Source organism: Ostrea edulis, chromosome 6, assembly GCF_947568905.1.
Source record: "Ostrea edulis chromosome 6, xbOstEdul1.1, whole genome shotgun sequence".
NCBI classification, from domain to species: domain Eukaryota; kingdom Metazoa; phylum Mollusca; class Bivalvia; order Ostreida; family Ostreidae; genus Ostrea; species Ostrea edulis.
Window position 1 is genome coordinate 26680525 of NC_079169.1, and position 12464 is coordinate 26692988.

The 12464-nt window shown below is 36.5% G+C and overlaps 1 protein-coding gene across 5 annotated transcripts in view; it reads right to left on the minus strand.

The window, feature by feature from the left end:
• LOC125646625 (MAM and LDL-receptor class A domain-containing protein 2-like) overlaps nucleotides 1-9286 on the minus strand; it is a 39205-nt gene extending 29919 nt beyond the window's left edge. Inside the window, exons 1-8 of one of the 5 annotated variants that reach the window (XM_056142196.1) lie at nucleotides 9048-9286; nucleotides 8780-8883; nucleotides 7792-7918; nucleotides 6660-6800; nucleotides 5783-5871; nucleotides 3491-3614; nucleotides 2604-2797; nucleotides 1761-1839 (exon numbers count right to left, since the gene is read on the minus strand). In XM_056142196.1, coding sequence (XP_055998171.1) covers nucleotides 1761-1839; nucleotides 2604-2797; nucleotides 3491-3614; nucleotides 5783-5871; nucleotides 6660-6800; nucleotides 7792-7918; nucleotides 8780-8883; nucleotides 9048-9225 — 1036 coding nt within the window. In that variant the 5' untranslated portion in view covers nucleotides 9226-9286. Of the gene's footprint in view, nucleotides 1-1760; nucleotides 1840-2603; nucleotides 2798-3490; nucleotides 3615-5782; nucleotides 5872-6659; nucleotides 6801-6898; nucleotides 6931-7791; nucleotides 7921-8779; nucleotides 8884-9047 lie in introns of those variants that run through there. The other 4 variants (XM_056142198.1, XM_056142197.1, XM_056142200.1 and 1 more) reach the window with 4 other exon arrangements.
• Nucleotides 9287-12464: the final 3178 nt, after the last annotated feature.

Here is a 12464-nt window from a genome sequence, read left to right on the forward strand (position 1 = left end):
CTATGCTTAGCGCTCAGGGTCGTAGCAGCGAGGGTTCTTTAGCATGCAAACGCCTGCCGCGACATGGGACCTCCGTTTTTAAGGTCATATCCGAAAGACCCGTTTTTCTCACTTCTAAATGTCGAGCGTTTGGTGAAGGAGCAATCACTACCCATTTTGAAAAAGAAAAGTATTGGCATTCCTAGCCACAACAGTTTTGTTTGTATCCTGCTAAAACCACCTTGACCTTTGACCTTGAGAAACAATAGGCTTCCTCCACTTGGAATAAGGTATATGCGTATTAAATTTGACACTCCTAGCCCCAACAGTTCGGTCTGTATACCTACAATGTTTTCCTACTAAGTAAACCTATGACCTTGACCTTGAAAAAAAAGGCATCTTCCTCTCATCATGGTGATCAAATATACCAAGTTATAATATCCAGGAGCTTACGGTTCCGTTTGTATCCTGCCCACAAGGTTTTCCTAATAAGTGATACTACGACATTGACCTTGAAAAACAATAGGCACCTTCCTCTCATCATGATGATCAAATATACCAAGTTATAATATCCAGGAGCTTACGGTTCGGTTTGTATCCTGCCATCATGGTGATCAAATATACCAAGTTATAATATCCAGGAGCTTACGGTTCGGTTTGTATCCTGCCCACAAGGTTTTCCTAATAAGTGATACTACGACCTTGACCTTTGACCTTGAAAACCAATAGGTACCTTCCTCTCATCATGATGATCAAATATACCAAGTTATAATATCCTGGAGCTTACGGTTCGGTTTGTATCCTGCCCACAAGGTTTTCCTAATAAGTGATACTACGACCTTGAACTTTGACCCCTGACCTTGAAAAACAAAAGGCATCTTGCCCTCATCATGGTGATCAAATGTACCAAGTTGTAAAGTCCTAGGGCTTATGGTTCAGTCTGTATCCTGCCCACAAGGTCCGGACAGACAGACGAACGACGGCATACTATAATACGTCCCGTCTTCGACGGACGTATAAAAACCGGTATTTCCGAATACATTAAAGAAAAACAACCGGATTTCCGATAACGGATTAAAATCAAAACTATTGCATGTAGATTGACAAAACTTGTTGATATCATTGGCAGTAAGTAGCTGTTGATAAATTGTAGAAAATTTCGGGTTGCATTTATATTCAAAAAATTGGTAAATTCTACATACTTCCTATACTTCTACATCAACACTGCATCTGCATTTTTCTTGACTTTTAATTTTTACTGTTCAACGCAAACCAGTCGTCATATCCAAATAGAACGTTAATCACAATGATTTTTGAGCAAATACTTACCAGTCAGAGACCACTTTGAAACGAATGTCCAATAACAACCGGATAGCCAATAACGCGTTTACCCGCGTGGAACTGAGCTGATATATGTTGGATGTGTATTTCATACTTCCAACGTCGCTCTATAAGTAGGCTTATTCAGCTCTGTTTTATGGATTTTGATTACTGTAAATTGGTATGTTTCGTTGATATATATGTATTGTAAAACATTTGAATTGTGTTATTGATTTTGCTGGTATTTCTGAGTGATAATAGGGAGACTGACCGGAAATAAAGTATCAACTGACCACCTACAGCTGGTGACCTCTCAATATGAGTGAAAAATTCTCGACGGGACGTAAAACAAACAACCAAACTACGACCATATGACAGATTGATCTACTGGTACCTGTACTGGTAATGGTTCAAAACAATCAAAGATCAAGTAAAACAAATATGAATCCTGGTCATCTTACTACATCTTCCTTTCGTTAGTGATACGTCATCTAGAGCAAAGTTCGACACTGTAGAACTACGGGTAAAGCTGAAGAAAATCTGAAACAGAAAGCAATGCATTTATTGATAATATGAAATTTTACACCAATTTGCCGAAATGTCAGCTATATATTTGGGGGGAAATGTCAGCTATGTATTTGGGGGAAAATGTTAGCTATGTATTTGGGGGGGGGGGGGAGAGTCAGCTATGTATTTGGGGGGAAATGTCAGCTATGTGTTTGGGGGAAAATGTCAGCTATGTATTTGGGGGGAAATGTCAGCTATGTATTTGGGGGGAAATGTCAGCTATGTATTTGGGAGGGGGGGGGGGTGTCAGCTATATATTTGGGGGAAAATGTCAGCTATGTATTTGGGGGGAAATGTCAGCTATGTATTTGAGGGGAAATGTCAGCTATGTATTGGGGGGGGGGGGGGGGTCAGCTATGTATTTGGGGGGAAATGTCAGCTATGTATTTGGGGGGAATGAAAGTATCCGTGCCACCATAGCAAGGTGACGTTGAATTTGGCAGGAGTTTCAAAGGGGACGATGCTGCGTTTAATGATTAACAATCCATCTTTCATATGCACGATGATTTATTATCAATTAACTGTCCTTTTGTATTTCATAACAACATCGTATTAATTTGACACAATCGATTAACTTTACAGATATATTTACATTTAAGTTTAAACTCATTAAAAATCAAAAGTATACATGTATTGGTAGGGGAATGTATTTCAAAACGGCAGAGATAAAGATATGTTGGCGATTTGTACAGTAAAATATCGATTACAAAAAAAAACCAAACCTTGCTGATACTCACTCTGTCGTGTTGTCGGAGTTTCATATCAAACTCGACATACTTCCACTCCACATATTGTTCACCAAAGAAAGTCCGGTTGTACACTACAACAGAACTGTTCCTCATGTTCTTTGTGTAAATCGTCACATTTGCGCTGGTGCTGGTGTTTCGGCGGGAGAAACGAAACCGCAAACACCAACTGCTGTCTTCAATATCTGTAAAAATAATACCGTGTATACAGTTTCAATGCATAACAGGGTGTGACCGGTTGACAGGGGATGCTTACTTCTCCTAGGCACCTGATCCCATCACTGGTATATCCAGGGATCCGTGTTTGTCCAACTTTCTACTTTGTATTTCTTATAGGAGTTATGAGATTGATCACTGTTCGTAAGATAACTATCTTCAATATATGTAAAAACGACACCCAAGCATACAGTCTCAATGTATAGTCTACAGCAAGATAATTACTTTTCAAGGGGATTTGATTTTCGTTCTTAGGAAAATAAATCATCAAATCCTAATTAAGAATACCGGCCATTCAATTACAAAATAAAGCCCCTTAAGGAAAGTGAAAATTTTCTTATGCCACCAAATACTGATGCCACGAAATTAAAATGATTTTACGGCACAAGTCATTGCTTTTTAGATAATAGATAAAGGTTTATATCAATATCATACATGAAAATTTTCTTACACCACAAAATTTGGAACCCACGAAATGAAATGATTTTATGGTACATGTCATGAAGGTGTTACATTAATATTATACTTGTATTTCACAGTATAAAACCTCACAAGCGCGTACAGAAATGCAGAAAGTTGGTCATACCGCTAAAACGTGACCATCAATACTTTACATACAGTTTGTGAAAATGATTTTTACTGGTTACTAATTCAATGCTTACCAAAGAAATCAATATTTGAAACAAGGGATGCTTTATTTCCTTTGTTGAATCCACTATCGCTATCGTTAACAAATGCAAAGTACAATCCCTCATAAGCCGATTCTGGACCACGGGGTGTTTCCTCCTGCAGTGAGAAAAGATGAGTCCATTAATTGTCCGAAATCGACCCCCAAAAAATTTGCGTAAAATTCAAATCGATGATTTTCTATATTTCTTTGCCTCATCCTTTCCTTCATTGCTCTTTCTTAATTTCAATTTTAGTTTTTAATTCCATGCACCGTAATTAAGCATCAGATTGGTTAACATATCAGTATGTTTCTCACATCCTCTTTTTACAAGCCTGTACGAAATATGAGCGCGCTATGTTTTAATTTGTCGTAAATACGGTAACTAAAACGGACATAATCACCATTCACATTTATGACTGAATTTGAAGTAGTCGTGGGCTTATTTTCTATTAATAAAAAGTGTCAAATTCACGGCCACTTGTCCTCATTGTAAGTGTACACTGTTTACGAATTTCAACCTACCTGACATCGTGGTCAGTGTCTGCGAGCTATCGCAAGTCAAATCTATTGGCATCGAGTAAAATGTTGTGAAAAAACGTCTATCAAAAGTTATATTTCAAACGTATAGCTGTTTTATTTGTATGTGGGTTACTTGTTTTTCAACGTTATTTTCTGTTTTGTTATTCTTTCGGTATACATCCACATGTAGCATCTATCGAGATGGGGGATGTCTGTAGTCAAGCTATATTTCAAAGATGAAATTTATTTTTGTATATTTACTTGTTACTTTCATTTCTGGCGTAATGATATTCCCGGCTGTTGAAATAGTCGCACTAATATTAGCTCAGCTAGAGCTGAAAGCTCAAGTGAGCTTTTCTGATCTGTTCGTCTCGTCTGTCCGTCTGTAAACTTTTTACATTTTCGACTTCATTTTCAGAACCACTGAGTCAATTTCAACCAAATTTGGCAAAAAGCATCCTTGGGTGAAGGGCTTTCTAGTTGTTTTTCTTTTCAATGAAGAACCATGCCCCTCAAAGGGGAGATAATCAGAAAAATGCAGAATAGTCTGGGGTCATTTAAAAATCTTCTCAAGAACCACTGGGCTAGAACATATGAGATTCAAATGAAAGCTTTCTGACATAGTGCAGATTTAAGTTTGTTAAAACCGTGGCCCCAGGGGTAGGGTGGGGCCACAATAGGGGATAAAATATTTACATGCGAATATCTAGGGAAAATCTTTAAAAATATTCTTCTCAAGAACCACTGAGCCAGGAAAGTACAAATTTACATGAATGTTTTCTGACATAGTGCAGATTCAATTTTGTAAAAATCATGGCCCCTAGGGGTAGAGTGGGGCCACAATAAAGGATCAAATTTTTACATAGAAATATATAAAGAACATCTTTAAAAATCTTTTTCTCAAGAACCACTGGACCAGAGTTCACATTTACATGAAAGCTTCCTGACATAGTGCAGATTCAAGTTGTTAAAACAATGACTCCCGGGTTAGGGTGGGGCCACAATAGGGGCTAAAAGATTTACATAGGAATATGAAGAGAAAATCTTTAAAAATCTGCTCAAGAACAACCAGACCAAAAAAGTTTACATTTGCATGAAAGCCTCCTGACATAGTGCAGATTCAAGTTTGTAAAAATCACGACCGCCGGTGGTAGGGTGGTGCCAAAACAGAGGATCAAAGTTTTACATGCGAATATGTAGGGAAAAATCTTTAAATATAGGCCAAGGTGATTCAGGTAAGCGATTTGGCCCATGGGCCCCCTGTTATCAAGATGCATACGCCCATCGTTCACATTCATGAGAAAATGGCCAGTATTGGTAAAGATATCAAAGACAAAATGTATATATTTCTGAATGACGTTTCTCTCGGTTTTTGCTAGTAATAATCCTTTTTATGAAAACTCTTTTCTCACTTTCTATTGTATTAACGTTTATTTCCGAACAACTTTACATGTTTTTAGCATTCCTTTGCAAAAAGTATTCTATTTCTAAACAAATTCGCATCCATCTAATCTAAAAAAAAAAATCAGATTGAATTTGAAATAATGTTCATTTCCTTCTTATCAAGTAGGTTTTTTTTTTTTTTACATAAATTGTTTGATAGTTAGTAGTACAAACAATGTGCGTTTAAACCTCTTTCAACTGTATAGGTTAACAGTAAAAATAGTTCAGATAAACTTTAAAAGTGAAAATGAGTGATGTTGACGTCATTAAAACTGTTAAAAAGGGAATGACCATTGTTTTAAGTTTCATCTTATCAAAATACGTTTGTTATTGTCCAGTTGAAATCGTTGCTCTCAGCTTGAACCAGAAAGCACGGATCGCCAGGCTCAAAGGTGCAGGAGAAAAAACTACCTGCAAAAATGAAGAACGAAAAAAATATATCTGAAGATCCTCAAGTTGAGACAATATATTGTAAATGTTTTGAAGTGAATTTTTTGAAAATGTAATTAAGTTAATTACACATTAGACTTTTAAAAAATCGTAGAATATAATTGAATGCTTTATTTTTAACTGAGGTGATCTCAGTTTGTGGAATTACTTCAGTAGCACCGTCATCGCTCTGACTCATCGACTTGGTGAATTTAAAGGGTTACACAACACGTCACAAAAACCGAGGTGTTAATTAAAAATTGAGCCTTTGGACACAAGCAGACTTTATTTGTAATTGTCTATCTCTATAAAGAGTCTCCGTGTAAAGATACAGGATGAGAATGCAATGTTCGTCCAATTTGATGATGCGGCGGCCATTGTGACGTGTTTTGTTAGCTGTCTTATTCAGAGAGTCCCAAAGTCTCCGTTAATAATGGAATGGTGATACCTATCTATTATGTTTGCATGAAATTCATAACAAAAAAATTGATTTATATAAAACAAAATTCAAGTTAGGAATCAATACCTGAAAAAATAGATACATTTAATTCAGAAGATAGTATATCGATTGATTGTATATGATCTAATGTCACTCTCGAAAATTTTCCATCACTTAATGGAAGACGTCACCATTGTCGGGGAAGGGCTGCACAATTTAAGCTTACGGCCTTTGAGTAGGGAGATATCTTTAAAAGATCAAATAAACAACCACAGCAAATAAAGCACGAGGAAACGAAGCCAGACTTCCGTTCTGACGGTATCTTACTCACTGCAGGTTGCTTGGGTAACTCTTTCATTATTACAATCCATCTCGTTGTACTGGTATGTGTGATTGATACACTGGTAGGACATACAAGAGGTGAAGTCCTTGCTCTTCATGATTTTTCTGTTTGTGAAAAATTCGTTCCCGACTAAAAAGGAAAACCGCATTTGTTGTTTTATTTGCAATCAAATGAAATAATACCAATTCCGCTCATCAAAAATTGACAAACATGAAAAACAAACGAACCCTAGAATTCCCTTCGACGACATTTTGTTGTCCTTTAGACAAAATGAAAATCAACAATATAAAATAACAACATTATGGTAGTTGGTACATTGAGTTTCAGAATAGCAGTTGCGTGGTGTGACAATTCATGTGAAATCATCAAGATTTTACTATACACATTTTAGACTTAATTTCTTGTATAATAAAACCATGATAGTATCTACGACAGCTTGCACAGTTTCTTAAAAATTGACATCAGTGTTCAAACATTTTATCGTCAGACTTGTTTGATCGAATATGTCGGTTTTAGTCATTACTATGGAGCATATTGGAGATCATTAATTGTTTTTAGACCAGTAACGTATCTCTGTGATAATCATATAAATGGTGTGTGCAAAGTCACTCTATATACTGTCCTTTTTTCACAAGATCACTTGTGTTTTCAGAGGTAGCCAAATACTCTTTTTGCATATAATTGGGCAATAAGGTTTCTCAATTCGAGTTAGGAAAAGAGGGTCCATATGTAGGTTTGAAAAAAAAAAAACCCACCGAATTCCTTTGAATAGAAAGGTGAAGATAGCAGAGCGTGCTCGATGTCATAAATCCTACAAAGAATACGAAATTCAGAGTAGGGCAAACACAGACCCCTGGACATATATGTACCCAGAGGTGGGATCAGGTGCCTACAAGGAGTAAACATCCGCTATCGACCGGTCACACCCGCCTGAACTATAATCTTCATCAGTTATACGGAGTAATGATAGATAAATAGTTGTGCTTAGCCTCTAGATGTGGAATAAGGTCTCAAATGCTGCAATTCACCTATACTTACTGGATATTCAAATACAATTTTGGATACTTTCTTGAATTTAAGAGACTAAAATGTATTTTTACAAAGAACATGAAATGCTTACCGACAGAATACACATTGCTGACGTTTTTCCCTCCGCAGAAGGTATCTTCGCACGTGACATCACACAAACTGGCATCGACCGATTCCTCTATGCTGGTATTATCATCCAGACAAGCACATTCTTTACCCTACAATTATAAGTCACATTGAGTTAAGATAATCCCAATCAACAGCATCTGGATTAGCTTATCAAGGATTAAATGAAAATAGTACGACTCATCTGGATTAGCTTATCAAGGATTAAATGAAAATAGTACGACTCATCTGGATTAGCTTATCAAGGATTAAATGAAAATAGTACGACTCATCTGGATTAGCTTATCAAGGATTAAAATAGTACGACTCGAACTGGGTTGACTTAATTATTACACTTCAAGTGTGAATGTGATGTAGGTTAGGGTAACTCACGTTGTTTAATCAGCTAAGAAGTTATAAACAGAAATTCTGATTTACAAGCTCTGCCTGCTTGTAATTTGACAGATCCATGACAGTGGTTCCAGGATCCACGGTTCACATAACAGACGAAAATGCAAGCACATCTAATTTGTCTGAATGATGACAATGACTTTTAAATGGGATGATTTTAGCAATGTGATGCTTATCATTTGAAACATGTTCAGGAAGTGCGATGGGCGTCACGAACGTCGAAAGGTAACCTTTTTGTTTGTGTCGGCGCTACCTCACTGTGACGTAACGAAATTGGTAATTCAAATAATTACGCCGTCTTACTGTAACCAAACCCAAATCACGTTAACGTAACTCACTATAGAAGTCAGTTAAGATGCATGTAATTCATTGTGAATCTAACCACTTTAACCCTAGTTAATCCCGATGAACTTTTCATTGCAAATTGGCCCATAATATTATTTTTTGAAAATGAAAGACACGAATATTTGTTTTCAAAAATTGATATCATTTAATAAGACGAAAAATGATTTTTGTAGAACACCTGAGTGTGACTTTTGTCTACGGTGTATTTCTTTTGTTACCTTAATAGCAAATTGAGTTGAATTGGAACACGAATATTGGCAATCCAACACCGATGCCCTCTGTAAGCTGGAAAATACCAAGCTGTGTTTAGTTCTGAAGCAACCTGGAAAACAAAGAACGAAGATACAACAGAGTTTTTGTTAGAAAGAATTACCATTATGTCTTTGAATAGAGAAGAAATACGTACCCCGTGATTAAAAATACACACATTAGTAAATTATCGGAATAGTTATTGAAATAGACATGTTGTGTATGTTATGGACTCACCAATCAGAGACAAGTAAGGAGTCGCTTCTATGTAGGAACTAGTCCATGCTTCTTGTATTTTTGGTTTACAGGTTTGTATAGAACTTATATCATCTTCACCAAAGTCAGACAGTTTCGCTTCATGCAGTTGACAGAACTTGATCGCTTCCTCCCATGTTTTGTTTACTGGGACATACATGTACTGCTTATTTTCTTAAACAAATTGAACGACAAATTCACTTTAAAAATCAAACAAAAACTTTTGATTATTTCAAATGGAATCAACTCTTTGTTGATGTTGTCAGTTCATGTTCTCTGACAATAGAAGTAAATTGATATAATGTCAGACATCATCTGTTTCATGTTTCAAGGTCGTTACAATAATTTTATTGGCAAATACAGTCTGTCGTTAGGTCGAAGGCTGCCTGACATGTTTCATACCTCTTAGGCCGTTCTTTACCTTCTGATTTTGATTACGGATTACTTCGATTATCTGGCTCAGGTGAGAGTGAGCGGTCAACAGGATACTTACATGTACTCCTGGAGTCGTATGCATAAAAATTCTTAAGTCCTTAAGCATATACTTAAGTATGAATTTCTTGCTTAGCAGGTGAGATTTTACTTAGCATATTGCTTGGCAGATTGCATAAAACTCTTTTAAAAGTATATGCTTAGTATATGCTTAAAGTTAAGCATGGTCTTTACTTGTCTTAAGTTCTTAAGCATATTGCTTAGCAAGAACAAAATGGCTGACAGAAAACAGAGAACATTCAAACCACGAATTAATCCCTTAGAATCAATGACAGCAGCAGAACTGCAGCACAAATTTAGATTTGATGAAGAAGGAATTGAATTTATAACAGATTTAATTCAAAATGACATTATGCCTTTGACCAACAGAAATCACAGTGTGCCTGCAATTGTGCAAGTCATGGTTGCCTTGAGATACTATGCTACAGGTAAGATGCAGCTATGTAGTGGTGACAACTTAGGTCTACACCAGTCAACTGTTTCAAGAATAATTCAAAGAGTTACTACGGCTCTTGTTTAACCAAATATTGTCAAGCGATTCATTTCCTTTCCAATGGACCCAGGAAGTATTCAAAAGCACCAGATTGACTTTTTTGCCATTGCTGGTTTCCCTGGCGTGGTTGGGGCGATTGATGGGACGCGTGTGCGAATTATAGCTCCCAGTGAACACGAAGTGGAGTATGTCAATTGGAAAAACTTTCACAGTATAAATGTACAGATTATAAGATTTTAGACATCGTGGCAAGCTGGCCGGGAGCGACTCATGATGTCAGAATACTGAGGGAGAGTGGTCTATTTCAGCTCTTTCAACGACGTTTACCATGGCGTTTATTGCCCGTGAAATGCCATCGTCTCGGTGATAGCGGTTATCCTGGGAAAGACTGGCTGCTGACACCTTTTTTAAATCCACAAGCTGGTCCACAGTCACGATACAACAGGTAAGGAAATTAGGACCTAATATAAATCGGAGCACTTTGAAAAATAAACACTTATCGCTTATGTTACGAGAAATATTCAAATATTCTCTAGCAGCACAGCCATCATGATGAGGACACTGCTGTTTATTCAAATTGTTGGGGTTGCTGCTTTCGGTAAACGGTACCGAGGCATTTCGACCCAGTTTAAATTCGCGCGCCCCATTCTGCACAAGAAACATAGATATCATTCATGTTAACTATTACGAAAGATACAAGTCGAATTTTTGTTGTTGAAATGCGTGTATCTTTAAAACTTTAGAAAAACATGGCTTCGGGACTAACATAGAGTACAAAAATAATAGATAAAAAAAAAGAAAGAAAGAAAATATACAGCTCAAAAGTATATTCAAAACACTAACGCATTCTGGATTCTAATATCCATCTTCATGTGGATATACTTTGGAACTGCATATTTTCATTCACACACATCTCTCTTTCTTCTCTCTACCTATATATGAATGTAACACACACCTCTGACATCCCCCTACCCTAATTATTTTTCTCAAAGTATATCTTCATTTTTAAAAGGTCGCATAAGTGCACTCGCACCCTTGTTGAGAGAACAATTGGTCAATTAAAAAGACGGTTCTATGTTCTTCATGGAGAAATACGTCAGCATCCTCAACGTGCCATCAATGTCATCATAGCATGCGGAGTTTTACATAACGTCGCAAAAATGTTCAATCTGCCCCTCCCTGACGATGATGACAACGAAGATGCTTACAATGACAATGGAGTGTCCATGGGCCTGTTTTGCGCTGCTTTTATGCCTCGTTCACACGAAGAATTTAATTCGCATTAAACGTAAGTTAATGCGAATTAAATCTGAACCGCGTTCACACGGAGATTTTAATGCGCATTAGTTTACTTCGAATTAAAATTGACGTCACGATTTAATGCGAATTTTAAAAATTTACTTCGCATTAGCTCCGTGTGAACGCTAAGCGAAACTAATTCGCATTGAATGTACACGCATGCGTAAAGGCAAATTTGGGTCACATGCATCATACCCATGGTCAGCTATATATATTAATGTCAGTTTTGTACGAAAAACTAAGCAAAATGATAATAATCACTAAAACATGTACAAACAGCATGTCATTAGATAATGTCAGACGTAAATCTGTGCTCTGCATAGGCATACTGAGTAATACATGTGGAAGGAATTGTTTTTAAATACGACAAAAATGTTTTAAAATAGTGATATGATTTTCTTTTTTACATAAAAAACAAATATGCCGCTCATTGTTTTAAATTCTTTTATACCATATGACGTCATAGTAGACTTATAATACGTATTAGTAATTAAAAATTACGTCACAACAGTAGTCAGCGGAATGGTGAAAAAGACGTTCCGAAGTTTTAAAATTGGGCCCGTGAAGAAACAATTTATTGTCTAGATTGAATGCTGGTCGTCAGAGGAAATAACAAGTAATTTCTTGGGAACATATAAATAAACACGACAAAACTCCTCATGTGTAGATCAGTTATGCATGTAAATTGTAAACATGTAGTATACTACATGTATATAGCGTTTTGAACAAAGAATTCTGTATCTACACAATATTCATTAAAATATCTATGAAAATAATTTTCAATAACATAGTCTATTCTTTACTTTATTTCGCGCACCCATTAATGGAGATGCATACGAATTTAATGCGCATTAGTTTACTTCACATTAAATATTACCGCCGTGTGAACGCTATTTAATTCGAATTAATTTAATGCGCATTATTTTACTTCGCATCAAATTTGATGCGAAGTAAAATTTAATGCGCATCCGTGTGAACGAGGCATTAATTTTGCAATCTAAAAACACTTATCGTGAGCTATATGCCTTGAGGCATCGAAAGAAAACAAAGCTCAATCGTAGGTAACAGAAGAAAGGGAAGGTCGGAAAGGTGAAAAAAATAATAATCCGTAGTCA